Source organism: Dendrobium catenatum, unplaced genomic scaffold (assembly GCF_001605985.2).
Source record: "Dendrobium catenatum unplaced genomic scaffold, ASM160598v2 fragScaff_scaffold_1608, whole genome shotgun sequence".
Lineage (NCBI taxonomy): Eukaryota > Viridiplantae > Streptophyta > Magnoliopsida > Asparagales > Orchidaceae > Dendrobium > Dendrobium catenatum.
Window position 1 is genome coordinate 5,435,085 of NW_021320070.1, and position 18,681 is coordinate 5,453,765.

At 38.0% G+C, this 18,681-nt stretch overlaps 1 protein-coding gene across 1 annotated transcript in view; it reads left to right on the top strand.

Moving 5' to 3' along the window:
• The window catches only part of LOC110106236 (uncharacterized protein At5g03900, chloroplastic), a gene marked incomplete at its 3' end in the record, with an annotated part of 46,887 nt that overhangs the window by 24,898 nt on the left and 3,308 nt on the right, over positions 1–18,681 (top strand). Inside the window, 2 exon segments of the mRNA XM_028700974.1 lie at positions 3,201–3,266; positions 11,733–11,875. Of these exon segments, the coding sequence (XP_028556807.1) occupies positions 3,201–3,266; positions 11,733–11,875 (209 nt within the window).

Sequence of the window (18,681 nt, forward strand, 5' to 3'; positions counted from 1 at the left end):
AAGAGGATTCAAGTAGGGGAGGGGACGGTTAGGGCTAGGAGGATTTTTGGACTTTGGGCTAGGGAGTGGGAAGGAAATAAGTTAGAAAATATGAATTGAATTTCAAATTTTCACAAGGGAGGGAAGGGAATAATTTGATCTCAAAATTATCCCAAAATAGGGCTAGAGGGGTTGTCGGCTTAAGAGGGATTTATGGAGATTTTAATTGGGGTTAAGGATTAAATTGGAGAGAGAAAAGGCAAAAGGGGGAGGGCCGGCCATATGAGGAGAGAGGGTGTCTAGGTTCGATGTATGTGGGCCCTTGACTTTAATTGGTGATTGAAATCAAATCTAAGATTTAATTTCAGATTTAATTTAATTAAGGGGATATCCTAAATTAGATTTATCAATGATGAAAGAGTTTGAAATTCAAATATTTATTTGAATTCAACTAAGAATCTTTCCTAATCAATAATAGGCTATTTATGAAGTTGATTAAGAGGGAAATTGAATTTGAAGTTAGACTTTGTGGGGACTACTTTGCCGGCGGCTAAGATGGCCTTGGGAGGCCGGCGATAGGTGGGTGGGGAAGGGGCTGATTGTGGAAGGTTGAGGGAAGGGGAGGGGAAAAGGGCAAGGACGGCGTTTTGGGTGGATTATGAAGGGTGGCCGACGGTGGAAGTAGGGAAAGAAGGTAGAGGTAAGCCGTGAGCTTTGGACTCTTCCAAAGACTGACGGATATTGCAATCACCCTCACCAAGGGCCTCTTTCTTCTCTCAAAGCTCACAACATTGAAGAAGACAAAAGCTAGAATTTTTATTCATCAACCATCATCCAAATACAATAGTGGTTGTCCTTATATATAGGCCTTAACGTGACAAAAGAAAAGGACTAAAGTGCCCTCAGGGGTATAACATGAACTGAAATTTAAAATAAACAATACATAAAATACATCACAAATAAAGGCTCCCGATCGTGGCCGTCGATCTCCAATTTCTCCTCTAATACATGCATCAAAATCTCCTGCTGATGTCCTCATCACAAAAATAGTTTCCAGCTAGTTACATGCCATCAATTTTCTCCCAGAGTATCACGTTTCTCCAATTTAGTCCTTTAACTATGCTAAATTGATCCCAAATAGTCCCTAATATAGAAATTGATGGAAATTGGGATACAAAATGGATCCCAATTTAGCCCTTGGACTATATTTGTTAACGACGAATATTGTATTATAACGCAAAGGTCTCCCTGGAGCCATAGTGCATTACCCACGGTCCGGTTTGCACCATTTTGAACATGACACAAATAAAAAATTATGAATCAAAATGCAGATAAATATGAAACGTTATTAAATTAAAAAAATAAACCATTATTATAATAAAAGCATCAAATATAATACTTAATTTCAAGTGATTAACACCTCAACCACTTAAGTTTAAGTGCACTTTGAACTAAATTCGACATTTTTTGAATATCTAATAATGATAGAGTAACTAATAATAATTAGTGTACACTGGAAATTTTTGAATAACAAAATACAATTGAAAATAGCGAAGTCAATGTTAATTGCGAGAAATGATATATTCATTGAAGAAGATTCGACATGCGACTGTTATGAGAGGAAGATGAGGCATGTGGCCTATTGCGCAAGGAAGACACGGTCTGCGAATGTGTGATGAAGATAAGGCGACTTGCTGTGCGTGATGCCCTTATTGACTGGGATCAATATCAAGTGGTAGCTATACGCCTTTGATTGTGCAACAACTGTGCGTTCTTGGTTGAGACCATGTGGCCAAGATGAGATCTGAGGAGTGCATGCGTGGTCGAGATCGTCTTAATGAGATGATGCCCTAGCCTAACGAGCCGAGTGAGGCGATGTTGTGCATGGGTGTGAGATTCTATTTTAATTAACGGGGTAAGGGTTCAGTGTGTGTGGAAACTATTAGAAAAAAAACTTAATCTTAAATCTATCATACTAAATTATCAAAATTAAAGTAGTTAGCATTATGAGGGCTATGTGTTATATGCTTTGCATGCACACAGCGCAAATCACGTACACTATTTTAAACCCTTCGTTCATGCCATGAAAATGGTGTAGAGGGTACGACGTGCAGCGCCATGTGTCATGACGAATGCTATTTTGCTCTATTAACTTGTACACTTTCAACTATATAAAATTGATCCAATTTAGTACATGAGGATTATTTAGGATCAATTTTGTATTATCAAGGGATTAAATTGGAGAAAGGTGATGTGTATGAATAATAGGGGGATTATTTGAACATTTTTTTTCCTTCTCTAATTGAGTTCTTCCTATTTATGAATTTTTTAATTTTTTTGGGGGGTGGGGGGGGGGGGGGTTGTTGTTTATAGTAGATAATTTTATAAACTTTATAGTATTGGTGGAAATAGATAAATGCTATAACTTTCAATTGATTTGAATTCTTTGTGCATCTTCATTGGGGACTTAATTTGGGGTTAGCTTTGAAAACTCATCTTCATTCACTATATTATATGCTACATAATGTGATACATGGGGTGTTTAAATTGGACAATTTTATAAAATTTATAGTGTTTGTGAAAATAGATAAATATTATAACTTTTGATTGATTTCACTTCTTTGTGCATCATCATTGGGGACTTAATTTGGGGTTAGCTTTGGAAATGCATCTTCATTCACTCTATCAAGTGCTACATAAGGTACTATCTTTTATGCAAGTCTTTTGCGCAATTTTTGACAATGTTACCTTTGGTCTATGCCTTCTTTCCCGAATCCTTTCTTATTAATCCTATGTATCGACCATATTTAATGCATCTTCTATGTTCCATTCTATATGCATAATAGTTGTTAATTTCATTCTTTTTTTTTTCTTTTTCCTGATTTTACCCAACCTTAATGTTAACGATCTTAGTTTTCCGCACTCAATTAGGATACAAGTGATATTTTATTATGTATCTTTATTCATAGCATGAATCATGGCATTCTCCATATTCTTTTACATATGTTCATAGCATACATTGCTTAACCGGACTGACTTTCTTTCCAAGTTGCTTGCATGTTTTTTTTTTGCTGCATGCATTTTTTTTTTTTATATCTTTGGCGTTGGTTTAACAGCTTTAATCTGCATCCTTCTGCAAGGTGTTGGTTATGCTTCTAACAAAAATTTGAATGTTTGCAATTTTCCAATTAACCAATTTTATTTTCTCAATGTTGAAGCAGGATGATGATTCATATATCTTACCAGTTCTATTACGTTTTGATGGACACCCCGAAGTGGATGATGAGGTTTGTTATCAAAATATCATATCATGTTTGATTCAAGGGAATTGATTTTGTCATTCTTTATTTTTTGCTTTGGAAATTTAAAACCTCATTTGGTTAGCTACAATATCTTAGCTAAAGTGCTATTTTACCGATACAAATTGATGTACAGGATATTCAAAAATAAATATTGAGAAAATAGTGAGGGTCCAATATTTACTGAGATTTAAAAGAACAACACTAAATGTGGACAAACTCAATAGGCTTAAATAGTAGCTATTGTAATCCCAATATCAACCTAAATTGCTCTTTAAATTGAATAAAAAATTCAAAATTGCAAATCATAAATTGATATTACTCATAATTGATCTAACACCACCATTACAACTATAGTTGATAATTAAAGCCATTACCAGAATTAAACAACATCATCTATCCAAAAATAATCTTAATTGAATCATGAATTATCATTTACTAGAAATTTTTTCACTTATATAACAAGCAGGTGAGAGGGAAAGAAGGTTAGAGCAGTAAGAGACAATGAAGGTAAAGCTTGAGAGTCTACTAGGAACAAATCAAAGTGATAAGATGATAACATTGAGTTTAAAGGGCGCAAGGAAGCTTATGATTTCAATAAATTTATGAAATTGAAATAAGGAAGCAAGAGTGGAAGATAAGAATAGGGTTATGGAAGGTTACCTGATGATTCACAATAGCGATCATAATGTGTATTTGTGGTTGTTGAGATAGAAAAATGGTTGGAGGATGTTGGCAGATGTGTCTTAGATTGAGGGAAGAAGAAGAGTCACACTCAATAAGGAACATAGGATGGTATCGAAGATGAAGACCTATGACAATAGCTCTTTTTGATTGGGAACAAAGATGAAGAAGAAGAAGAGGGAGAGAGCTCATGACACATGAACTGAGAAGGGAGAGAAGCTTTTGTGATCTTGGTTTGTAGCTAGGAGGCAAAGACTCAATGTTGGCTTATGATTTGTGGTAAAAATATAAACGCATGCCGAAAATATCAAGTAGATCTATCTTATATCACGATCAAATAAACTAAAAAAACTAGTCCAATAATATTGGGGCAAAGGTGACAATAGGCTGTTTTAATGGTTTATTTAGTTCAAGTGGGGATTTAATGTTATTTATTTATTGTTACATTAAACCCTCGTTAAAAAACTTTGATCCATAAATTTGTACCTTATGCCAATGGAATATCTTTTTAGGTATTCATTTGCTTCTTCTTTAGTATCATGTTGAATAAGTAATGGGTCATGCTAAATATTATAAGAGTTATCATGCATATGGCATTTTAATGAAGAGAAGTGAAGGATATACACTTGATACGTCACAACAATTCGGCTTGATCCGGCATGAATCTCTAGGCATATCTCAATTGAAAACTTTCAAAATTAAATTCGGGATCATTTGAACTCCGGTCTCAACAAACTTATAGTCAAACTGAATGTCTTGATAAGACAAACCCAATAATATCAAAATTGGTCTAATTCGAGCCCAAATGGGCCCAAATTAGTGGCCTAAAGCATATCTGAAAGCTTCAAGACTCTAATTGACAATCAAATGATCTTTAAATATGGCATGCTTATGGTTGAATCGAGCGGCTTGACGAGACGAATCCAACAAGCCCAACATTGCTTAATTTTGACATTATAAAGGCATTTAAATATTGAATGAATGCTCTATGATCGAGGGGATCAATATGGGCCGTTCGATGGAGCACTCTGAAATTGCGCCAGATCTTCTACATAATTACAGGGCATGCCACTTCTAAAAAATTTTAAATAGACCCTTAATATCTACACGAAGGGGACTTTTGGATGAGGCTTAGACCTTGGGCTATAGATTCAAAAGAAGAGCATTAAAGCTTGAAGAATCTCGGAGCTCCATTGGAGCACCACTGCCGGCAAACTCTCGCCATCACTGGACTTTTATTAGTCAATTATCGTTGAACGTCCACCTTTCCACCGTCGTCGTGGCTCAACCCGGCCACTGTTGCAGGTTCGTCTCCCGACCACGTTCCTTCCAACCTTAGTTGCTTGCTGACTATGGTTCTCAGAACACAGTCGCCCGTTGACCACAGTCCCTCGAACACTGTCGCTTAAGAATAGTACCTCCGACGACCATCTCCCGAATACAATCCCACCAACCACTATTGCGACCGTCGCCCGAATACAATCCCACCAACCACTATTGCCCCATTACGGTCCTTCCGACCTTCGTCGTCCACGCACTACGATCCCTCTAACCACCATTGCCCTACTACAGTCCTTTGATCTCAATCTCCCAACCACGTTCCTTCGACCTTAGTCGCCTGACTACAACCCTTTGACCTTAGTCGCCCAACTACGGTCCTTTTGACCTTTGTCGCCAGTTAACTACTATCCTTCTTACGATGGCCACCCGACTACGATCTTTAAATCTCAGTCGCCAGTCTACGGTCCTTCCTACCTCCGTCAGCCACTAGCTATGATCCTTTTGAATTTTGTCGACTGCTGACCACAGTCCCTTCGACTGCCCTCGCCATACCACGGTCCCCTAGATCACAATCGCTCGACTACGATCCTTCAACCTCAGTCGCCCGACTACTGTCCTTCCGACCTTAGTCGCCCAACAACTATTCTTTCATCCTTACTCTCCTTACTACTACCCTTCCGACCACTAACACACGTTTACGATCTTTCATCCTCCGTTGCACGACTACAGTCCTTCCTACCTTCATCGGGCCTGCCGACTATGATCCTTTCAACCAACATCATTTGATTGCCCTTCTGATCACAATTGCCCAATTACGGTCCTTCGTCCTAAGTCACCCGACTATGGTCCTTTTGACTACAATTGCTCGTCGGCTATGGCGCTTTTGACCTCCGTTGCTTACCAACTAAGGTCCCTTCGACCACCGTTGCATGACTACATCCCCTCAGATCACAGTCGCCCGAATTTAGTCCTTGGACCTTAGTCGCCTTACTATGGTCTATGGTCCTTCTGACCTTCGTCGCTCATCGACTGCGGTCCCTACGACCTCCGTCACCCGCTGACTGCAATCCCTACGACCTCTGTTGACCGTTGACTTCGGTCCCTACGACCTTTGTCAATTGCTGACTACGGTCCCTCTCGACTACCGTCACTTGATGACTATGATCATTGTGCCACTATCGTTTGACTATAGTGTCTTTAACCATCGTCGCCCAACTACAATCCTTTGACCATCATTGTCCAACTATGACCCTCAGACTACCATCACACAATTACAGTCCCTCCGACCCAATTTGCCCGACTATGGTCCCTCCAACCTTTGTCTCCTGTTGACCACGGTCCTTCCAATCCTTCCAATCTACGTCGCCTGACAATGGTCCTTTCAACCTCAATTGCCCGACTACGGTCCTGACCCTCATTGCCCGACCACGCTCCTTCCAACTTCTGTCACTCGACTACGGTCCCTCTGACCTCCATCGCCAGCCGACCACGATTCTACTGACCAAACAAACAGACCAATGTTCTCTTGAGAATATGTCTCATACCACTAGATTCTTCCAACTCTAACCTTGTAATGTGCTTTATATGATGTATATTTGCTACATTGTATCAACGCAACCCCCATCGGAACACTGTCGCCTAAGAATAGTACCTCCGACGACCTTCTCCTGAATACAATCCCACCAACCACTATTGCGACCATCGCCCGTATACAATCCCACCAACCACTATTTCCCCATTACGGTCCTTCCGACCTTCGTTGCCCACGCATGACGATCCCTCTAACCACCATTGCCCTACTACAGTCCTTTGATCTCAGTCTCCCAACCACGTTCCTTCGACCTTAGTCGCCTGACTATAACCCTTTGACCTTAGTCGCCCAACTACGATCCTTTTGACCTTTGTCGCCTGTCGACTACGGTCTTTAAACCTCAGTCGCCAGACTACGGTCCTTCCTACCTCAGTCACCCACTAACTATGGTCCTTCTGACTTTTGTCGACTGCTGACCACGGTGCATTCGACTGCCCTCGCCAGACTGCGGTCCCCTAGATCACAATCGCTCGACTACGGTCATTCAACCTCAGTCGCCCGACTACTGTCCTTCCGACCTTAGTCTCCCAACTACTATTCTTTCGTCCTTACTCGCCCGACTACTACCCTTCCGAACACTAACACACATTTACGATCTTTCATCCTCCGTTGCCCGACTACAGTCCTTCCTACCTTCATCGCGCCTGCCGACTATGATCCTTTCAACCAACATCATTTGATTGCCCTTCTGATCACAATTTCCCAATTACGGTCCTTCGTCCTAAGTCACCATACTATGGTCCTTTTGACTACAATTGCCCGTCAGCTATGGCGTCGCTTACCAACTAAGGTCCCTCCGACCACCGTTGCATGACTACATCCCCTCAGATCACAGTCGCCCGAATTCAGTCCTTGGACCTTAGTCGCCCGACTACGGTCCTTCTGACCTTCATCGCTCATCGACTGCGGTCCCTACGACCTTCGTCACCCGCTGACTGCAATCCTTACGACCTCTGTTGACCGTTGACTACGGTCCCTACGACCTTTGTCGATTGCTGACTATGGTCCCTCTCGACTACCGTCATCTGCTGAATACGATCCTTGTGCTACTATCATTTGACTATAGTCCCTTTAACCACCATCGCCCAACTACAATCCTTTGACAATCATCGCCCAACTATGACCCTCATACTACCATCACACAATTACAGTCCCTCCGACCACATTTGCCCGACTATGGTCCCTCCAACCTTTGTCTCATGCTGACCATGGTCCTTCCAATCCCTCCAATCTACGTCGCCTGACAACGGTCCCTTCAACCTCAATCGCCCGACTATGGTCCTGACCTTCATCGCTCGACCACGCTCCTTCCAACTTCTGTCACTCGACTACGGTCCCTCTGACCTCCATCGCCAGCCGATCACGGTTCTACTGACCAAACAAACCTACCAATTTTCTCTTGAGAATATGTCTCATACCACTAGATTCTTCCGGCTCTAACCTTGTAATGTGCTTTATATGATGTATATTTGCTACATTGTATCAACGCATCCCCCATCGGAACACTGTCGCCTAAGAATAGTACCTCCGACGACCTTCTCCTGAATACAATCCCACCAACCACTCAATTGGGCGAGGACCCGTGATTTTTTCCTTTTTTAAGGTTTTCTACGTTAAAATTATGGTGTATTATATGGCTTCGCACCCATCTCTTTTATCTCTGTGTGTGCTAGATCTTTGTATAAAGCTATGACGTTAAACACTCCATTTCTTTACCGCTGCGAATGTTCTGACATGCAACAACACTATTGCGAGTTTAGGAAAAAGAGCCAATTGGTATGAAACTTCCCTATTCTCGCAATCATCTTAAAAGATTGATTGAATAAAGTTGAAGATTCACTCTTACTGAATCTAGTAACTCACACATGGAAAAACCTTGTGAAGTATATGATCCCAATCTCAAACTCAATCATCCTGTGCTTAGGGTGAAGTGAAAATATTTATTATGTTGCTCTTGAGCTGAACTTAGACATTTCCAAATCAAATGAACTTAGTAGCCTCTCCAATAATTGAAGTTCTAGGAATTTTCTTCCACCAATCTCTAATCAACATAAATTGGATATATATTTCTTTCCATACAGAATTGCTGATGCTAGTTTGAAAATTATTATTAGAGATGAACTTCACACCTAAAATGTATTCCTCGTAGCTAAATGCTCTCAAGAAATCTTACACGAGCTCTGACTTCCTATTTATTTTAGAATGAAATATTTTGTTAATGTAATATCATGCCAAAGCCTCTAAAACTTTTTATATATCGTAGTAGTAAATCTACTATCCCGATTAGGTACAATGATGATTAGTATCTCATGCATTCTAATAATATTATTCTTATAGATTCTTGTCAGCTTGTCTATTGACTAAATCTTCTTGATATGTACATATTAAGCTGCCTTTGTGGTTCTATTAATCATTTCCCTAATTGTATCATAACCTTGCATATACCCAGATAAGCTAACTACAAAATTTGTTGCTATCTTCTCTCATTTTTTACTTTAAAATAGAAAGAGGTTGTAACACTCCGATTGGCTTGTGATTTTTATCCTTAACCATTTGATGGTTGAAACACTCGGTATGAAATTTGCCGTATACTTCTTCTTTCTAGGCCACTAGAAAAGCTCATTGACATGTTGATACATTTTAGTGCTCCCCGAGTGAATACAATATAAAGTGGTATGTGCATCTCAAGTGGCTCCTGTCGAAGTCTTAATTTAGAACAGATAGTGATCGATTTTCAAATCTTAATGTACCTGCATGATTGATAACAAACTTGAGTTTCAACCCCTTGTTTAGCTTGGTTTAAAGTTGCATCAATTTATCAACTTATGCTGGAGCTATATGAATCTTATTTGTATTGTTGGTTGAGCAAACATATGAGATGTGATAATTTTTTTCCTTTTTAAGGTATTATCCCAAGTTGAAGTCAATCTATCTCGTGCACCAACTATCTTATATGAGTTGTAGATTTTTTGCTCCAAGTATTTACAATCACATTAGTCTTAACTGGGTAGTACTGAATTTGTAAATAAAAGTCCATCAACTTATAATTGGTAGAGCTCATATTCAACTCCAGAGTTAAAATATACTTCAAGTTCATATGGTGTGTGAAAATATCACATTTAACTCCTTAAATATAGTATTTCATATCTTCAAAGAAAAAAATGTTTAAGCCCAACAGCAAATCATGAGTAAAATAATCCCTCTCATGCACCTTGAGCTATATGGAGGCATTAACCACCTCTTTGCTATGTTGTTTTTGTACATTACCCATACCTTGGTTTGAGAAATCATTTTAGATTTGAAATGTGACAGTGCTTGAAGGAATGGTGCAAATTGGAGCTAATGCTAAGCAATTCATGAGTTTCTAAAGACTTTGATCACATAAATTAAACCACTCAAATTTAAAAAACTTATTAGTCAGCTTTGTCAAAGATGCATTAATGTTAGAGAAAATCTCAACAAATTCATGAGCATGTTTAATGGTTCAACAAGTCTAGAGAACAAACCACCTTTTTGCTAGTCTACCAACTTATTGGCCGAACTAGCATCATTTACAAGAAATAGACCGTCAAATTGACCATTTTCTTAATTATTGAATCCCTAGATCATATTATTTACAAGAAATTTTATAAGGCTTTATACCTAATAAATTGAACCACTCAAATTTAAAAAACTTATTAGTCAGCCTTGTTAAAGATGCATTAATGTTAGAGAAATTATCAACAAATTGATGTGCATGTTTAATGGTTTAATAAGTCTAAAGACCAAACCACCTTCTTGTTAGTCTACCAACTTATTGACCGAACTAGCATCATTTACAAGAAATAGATTATCAGATTGACCATTTTCTTAATTATTGGACCCCTAGATCACATCATTTACGAGAAATTTTATAACTCTTCATACCTAATAAATTGAACCACTCAAATTTAAAAAACCTTTTATTCAGCTTTGTTAAAGATGCATTAATTCTAGATAAATTCTCAACAAATTGATGTGCATGTTTAATGGTTCAATAAGTCTAAAGACTAAATCACCTTCTTGCTAGTCTACGAACTTATTGGCCGAACCAACATCAATTACTAGAACTAGACTGTCAGATTGACTATTTTTTTAATTATTGGATCCCTAGATCACATCATTTACAAGAAATTTTATAACTTGTCTTACCTAATAAAATGGTGAGTAGGAGAGACGGCTCAAGCAACTAAGAGTCAACGAAGGAAATGGCTTAACAGTGGAATTTCTGGGACGTATAAAAGAGAATGATAAGATGATTGCAATGAGAGTGAAGAAAGCAAGGCCACTTTTGAACTCAATAAATCAATGAAATTTAAATAAAGAACCAAGAGAGGAAGAAGAAAATATGGTTACTAAAGGCTCTCTCTGATAACTGAAAATGGAGAGTACAATGAACATGTTTGACGGCTAGGGATGATCCATGGCTAGAGGATGTTAGTAGCTATGGCTAAGATTGCTGAAAGTAGCTAAGGCTAAGATTGAGGGAAGAAGAAATTTAAGGACTATTGGTGTGAGTTAAAAGCTCATAAATTGAATAAAGTATACTTAATTTCATAAAAACGCATGACTTATAAAATACAGAAAATTGAGCTAAAACCATTGACCTGAATAATATGAAATTAGAAAATTTAATTGAGACAAAAATGTATGAGAGAAGTACTTGTATAATTAGCGACTTCAGAATCTCCTCTTTAGGTGGAGATTTCTGGTGTCATCTGTCAAAGGGGCTATTAGCCCCTTTTATAAGTTTATGTTTATAAGACCTTTCCTTAGAAGCATTAAGAAAAATGCTCTTTGAGAATTTAGCTGTTGTGAATGGGTGCATATGACAGGCCTTATTACTATAAGTGATTGAAGATCTTTTTTATCCTCTGCAGGGAAATATTCTTTATCGCTTTCCATCACTGCAGCGTACAGCTTCATCTCAAAGGGCTTCTAGGAAGGAATATGTTGGTAAGAAATGGGCTCAATGGGTTGATGGCATACAGAAATTTTTTGAGGAAAAGAAGTGGTCATTCAGGTTAATCTTCTGTTGAAACTTCTTACATAGTTTTTAGAATTACTTTTTGTTTATTTTGTTTGAAGTATTTTGGCCTTATTCGTTGCCGAGATACTAGTTTAACGGGAAGTTCAAACCTGTTCCGTATTACTAGTCATTTTTGTTGTTAGTAATAGTTTCCTGTTATTATTTTCATGCTTCTACTCTTCAAGACAAAGTTGACGTTTGATGATCTGTTGTGAAAATAATGTGAATATTGGAAGAAATTAAATAATTTAGCGCAACTTGCTGCTCCCAAATCAAGTTCAAAGTTCAAACAACTATATTTGCGTCTTGGGAATTGCCAGGAACACGGGTTTTGTTTCTTTAAACTAAAGGTCAACCTATGACTTATTTGCATTGCCCCCATCTCGCTTGTGTGCTATCTTTGAGGATCGCCCACTAACTACTCTTGCATATTTCATCTCTATCACACTCATATGCTATTAAATTCAAAGAATTGGAGAGGGAAAAAAGGGCTTAATCTTTATTGCACAAAATTATCCCAATTTATAAATCTATACAAGATATATTAATAAGGAAACAAATACTTACAGAATGATGCATAATTGCACTAATATAATCCTTCCTAAATCAGCCACCCAAATATGGAAGAAGGAGATTGGCGTGATCCAGGTGAGCCTCCCACGGATCCCCATGCTGGCCATAGGATCAAGAGGGAAGGGACCGCCATGTATCACCATGCTGTCCATAGGATCAAGAGGGAAGGGACGACTGCGATGGCTAGGATGGGATTTGACACTACCCCTCAAGTTAAGGAAAACATATATGTCATTCACAGCTTGATAATTAATCTCAGAAAGGTTGAATTATCAAGTCCTTGGTAAGAATGTTTGCAAGCTGATCTTACATGATAAATATAAATAAGTCCACTGTCAAATTTCTCTTTCATAAAATATTTGTCTACTTCTATGTGCTTGGTCTTGCCATACTGAATTGGACTGTGAGCTATATTGATTGTTGATTTGTTGGCATAGTGCAGTTTCATGGATCATTCCTAGTTGATTCTTAAGTCTTCTAAAATTATCTTGATCTATAGTAGCTCACATAGACCTAAGGCCATAGCTCTGAAGGGGAGAGATAAAGACATATGAGTTATGCAAAGAGAGTTGATTGCTTAATGAAATTTATGCTTTTCTTTCAAACTTGTGTACTTGTTGTATAAAAGTTCTTCAAATACAATGCAAATATTGATTACCAACTTCTAGGATCAGTCATCTCCTTACAGTCACATGGGGCTACATCTTTTATTTGGTGAATTCTTTCCTTTTTTATTTACATATTTTTGTGATTGATTTTGCAAGTATCATTGATTTTTGGCAAAATCTGTTTCAATGTGAATTTTCTAAATGTGGCATGAATCTTAATCAAAGAGTGGCATTTTATGACCTCAATGTTTTCTCATAATTTCTAATTAAATTATCATTTGTGCTAATTTTGTCTCTTCAAGTTTGTATCAAAAGGAAACAAATAATTATTTTAGTTTGTTGACCTCAATACTAGTGTTAGAGTTAATTTGATCGCGTAAGGTGAGCATCGAAAGCAAAAAAGCTCGAAACCGCGCAAAACTCACTTGACATGCGTCAACTGAAAACCCAAAATCGCCGAAATGGTTGTCATTTGCAAAACGAAAAGCGTCGATGCGTCTAGAGCAATGAAAACAGTTAAGATCGATGCTCATATTGATTGAGGTCGTCGATCGGGAAAATTTTAAATTTTGCTTGCACAAATTGAGGCGGCGATGTACACGAACGGCAACGACGACATAATGATCGAGCCAGTACACAATTAATTAAAAAAATTTGGTTTCGTATTATTATTAATAGCAATATAAAAGAGGGGGGAGGGGGGAGAAAGATTTAAAAAAAAAATCCTAAAATATCCCCTACTTAAACCCTTACCCCTTCATAACTCTCCCAACCGGCCCCATCCCCTCACCTCATGATCAAGCTCATGCACGCAAGGCTCACGCCCCTCTCTCGCGTCTCTTTCTCCCTCTCTTGTGCCTCCAATCAGCCGGCCACCACTCAAAGCTCCCTACAAGCTCTCCATGGTAAAATCTCTCATTCTTACTATTCTTCTTCGTCTTCCTCACTTATCCATTCTTCTTCTTCCTCTTCTTTCCTTCTTCTTCTTCTTTCTACTTTTTCTTTCTTCCTCTTCTATTACCCTCCATTTCTTCTTCTCTTCTTCCTTTCCTCTCTTCTTCTTCTTCCTCCATCTTTTCAAAACATTCCCAAAACCCTAATCCTAAAAAAATTATTTCTCTACATCCACCCCTCAAACCACCAACCTCCCTTCACCAAAAAACATTCCCCTATACATCATACACTTCATCCACCAAAAAACTCTCTCATCCCCCACTTTCTTTCTCTAGCCTAGAGAGAAAATTTTATCTCTAGAAAGAGAAAATTCTCATACAATTTTCCTTTAAATGCCTCATACAACATCTCCTACACATCCTCCCAATCCCATTCATATTTTCTCCTCAATTTAGAGAGAAAAAATTCCTCTCTTTCTCCCTCTAAAATTAGAGAATAAGAAGTGTTTTTCCCTCTCTAAAACTCTCGCTTCATCACTACCGTATTTCTATGCACATTCTACACCTCTTCCTCCAAAGCCCTCTCTTTTTTTCTCTCTAGACCTTAATTTAATATATATATAAAATTAAATAAATAAGTAATAACAAAAAAATTACATTGTGCATCGCAGGTTTTTCGTCGCCATCGCGGTCTGTCATTCTCGCCTCGGTCACCGTGCACCTAAGGTATAAACCCTATACTAGTATTTCACAATTTATATGCATGAAATATGTACTCGTGATCGCTTTTATTAGTGAGCGAGGAAACATAAGTATCCATGACTGTTTTTATTAGCGCATGAGAAAATTTGTTTGCATAAAATATAAGTATTTGTGACTGCTTTTATTAGCAAGCAAGGAAATTTATTATATATAAAAAGAAAATTAAGTATCAGTTATTGCTTTTCTTAGCAGACAGAGAAATGTTGTGTTTTAAACGGGTATACGAAGATCTCATGACCGCTTTTATTAGTGAGCGGGAAACAAAACTGTGATCGCGGTGTCATCCGAAGCCTACTGTGACTATCTTTCTTAGCAGGTGGGAAGGCTTTACACACCCCCAATGCAACCTCCTACGCGGGGACGACGTCGGGGTGCTACCAAAATTTTTCAACAAAACTTATGACTTAAGAAATTTTTTTTTTTAAATTCTCTAAGTCAATAAAAAAAATAACATAATTGAATACAACTTATAGTGAACTTGTAGGGGAATTAGTTGTTCACCAATAGGTAAGAATCAAATTTCTTTCTCTTAGCACTTGACTTACACACGCCTAAACTCCCCAACAACACTTCTGGTAGAAATGATGTGTGAAAAAAATGAACCCAGCCTCCCTCCTATTTATAACATAAATTATTTGCAGGTCCCGCTAGCCTAGATGCTTTTGCTAAAAGACAGGGAAGTTACGCTTGTGGGCTCTACCAGCTTAGGATCCATATTTAAAATATGTTAATATGTCATTTCGAGGCTCTGATTTGGATTTCTCGAGTATTCACCAACGGGTGAAATATGAGTGTAAATGCACCTGAATACAGATGATACTTATCATAAAAAGGGAAGGGGTAAAAGTAAAAATTATTTATTTTTCCTATGAAAATGTATTTACATTAATTGTTAGCACGTAGGAATCCTTGCATATCCCCTATAATTATTCTGGTTTAAACATTTCATAATGAAATGAGAAACGTCAATCACATTGCAAGTCACGGATGCACAAATGCTTTAGGTAGCGTGCACTCCAGTTGTTAAAGTTAGGATGCCCGTACGTCCCGTAAATGTCTGTCTTAAAAAAGAAATAAAATAGCGCAATGTTATGTGTCACGGGTTGTACGATCCCTAATTAAAGTGTACACATCACGCCAAATCACTGAAAGAGAGTGTCGCCTATGAGCCCCTATTGCATAATGCGTATATACCAAGAACACGCATACACATGATGCAAATATATTAAGCGGCATGTATATATACTACTAATCACACGGACGCACTGCATAATATATATGCATACCATTGATCATGCAAATATACCAACAACCATGTAAAGTTAACATGCATGCATACTAAACAAGCATAAAATGCATTGAGTATTGTGTAAGCACATGATGCAACATACCAATCATATAAATGCACTATTTATTTGTGTATGTGCATTGTGTCAATATACCTTACAAATATATTATGCATTTTCTAAAAGCATACAAATCATCATGTAGACACATTATGTTTGTCAAATAAATATATTATGTGCATCACTTATATTTACATCATATCAATCCTCCAAGTGCATTATGTTGATCATGCAAATGCACATGCAAATATACAAATATGCATATAAGCATGCAAATAAATCAAGCATATGAATTGTCCCATACTCAGATACACCATATGCATGTTCTATATTGCATGCAAATATATTATGTGCATGTACTATACAACATATAGATGTAGCAAGCGTAGATGCCACACAACACAGCAATGCAAAATACAAGATGCACTGAAAAGTATGCTACCACATGGGCCTCAATGAGCGTGACACATACACGTGACGTTTGAGGATGCTGCGCAGATTGAAAAGTAATAAGTTTTAAAGCATGTAAACATACACTAATATTAATACAAATACACATATGTAAGTGTGATTGTGCAATATGCACTTAAAAATAAATTCCCGCGTGTGCTCCGACAGGTGTGTTATACTCCTAAACCCTTGCATGAGAATGTTGCGCATGTCAAAAGTGAACTTAGGATCAAGTCCGATCCTCCTCTTTGAATGTATTAGAGTTTACACGACTTGAACAACCGAACAAATACACGGTCGTAGCACTGACGAGAGTATTTTGTTTTATACATTAATATTAAACCTGCAAGGTCTATCACAAGAAATATTCACGACTGAAAACATAAAATCCTGGCATCGTTGCTCGTTGAATCATTCGTAATATTTGAATTTTATACGTTCATATTAAACCTTTCATGTCTTTTTTAAAGAAAACTTATTCATCAAAATACATGCTCTCGGTTCTGATATGTATATCATAACTCTAAAATAAGGAATTGAACCCGATCCTTTGTTGGCAATCAAATAGAGTCGATAAGGTTCAAATAATAAAATGAAATTACCCAATTACCTCGATGATGACCGTGTTAAACGTAGATCTTAATCGGATGTTCAATTCTAAATATTTTAAATGTCTCTAAAACTCATAAAAATACGAAAAGTTAAAGTGATCTGGAAATCACCTCGATGATGATCGTGTTGAATTTAGATCTCGACCGGATGTGTCAATTCTAAATATTCAAAATGTCTCTCAAACTCATTAAAATATGAATATTTAAAGTGATTTCAAACTCACCTCGATGATGGTAGCAACTGTGGGGTTCACACGAATTTCAAAGAAATGCCCCAAATCTCAAAGTTAATAATTTGGGGCTCAAGTTTAAATAAAAATTTCAAATCTATACCATTCGAAAATTAAAAATATTCAATTAAAATTTAGGTATTTTTACATACATAACATTTGAAACTATTAAAAATACATATTCAACACTCAAACTATTGTATTTACTAATATACAACCTAAAATCCCTCTTTTCATCAATTTTACCACTCCGTTTAGTTCCCGTCAGAAATCTTGCCTTGAGTCGTCTTCCGTTCATTCACGCGAAGGAACGTCCCTGCCAACTCCGCCCACAATAGCCCACGCTTCCACCATATCCACAACCAATCTATAGCCCCTCCGCCGGTGACGGACAACACCTTCCGTTGGGACAACCATCCCCGCCTTATCGCTGAGGCCATAGAGAACGGCTAGCAAAGCTTTGCCTTTTCTAAATCCATCCCTCGCATGTTATCTTCAACCCCAATTTGGACTCTCTACGTCACATACGATGGCAGAACCTAGGCGAACTTGTCGGAAGGCGACTGGGAGCTCCCCACTAGTTTGTCGGAGCTCATGTAATCCGACAGGCTTATTCCAAGTCCAAAAAAAAAAACCGCGTACAATTGTGACTGTGATCGAGCCAAACTAATCAGAGATAATTCCTTCAGCGTTAGCTTTGCTCCCCTAAAGTCAAATTTTGCAGCAGCAGAAAGAAGACCCGACCGCATCACCTTTACCTTGGGGCTAACCTGCAATGCCACCCTGCCAATCCATTCTATGCCAGGAACTAATTGTGGATCAATTGGGTTCCACTCAGATGGCTCTCTTTATTTTGATGGTAAATTATTCCCCAAACATTTCCAAATTTCAATCTATTTATGATTGTCTATAAGGCAAGGCTAGCGGCGGAGCTGGAAGTGGCTGGCGGCGAGGGAGAATACCCAATCGTCTTCGCGACGGTGAGGGATAAGGACAGCGGCGATCGCTGGTGGAGAAGGATTCGATTTCCTTCGCGCGAAGGAACAAAAGATGACGTGAGTCGGGATTTCTAACGGGGCTTAAACGGAGTGGTTAAATTGAGGAAAATGGAGATTTTATGTGGTATATCAGTAAATATAACTTTTTGAGTGATGAATATGTATTTTCAATAGTTTCAAGTGTTATTTATGTAAAAATCCTTAAAAATTAATCACCTAAACTTAAAGTGAAAACTTATCCACACTCCACAATTGTTTGTCGAGATGGAAAAGTTTGAAAATTACTTCAGCTTGCAAAAAGTGAATGACTAGTCAAGAATTTCACTAAG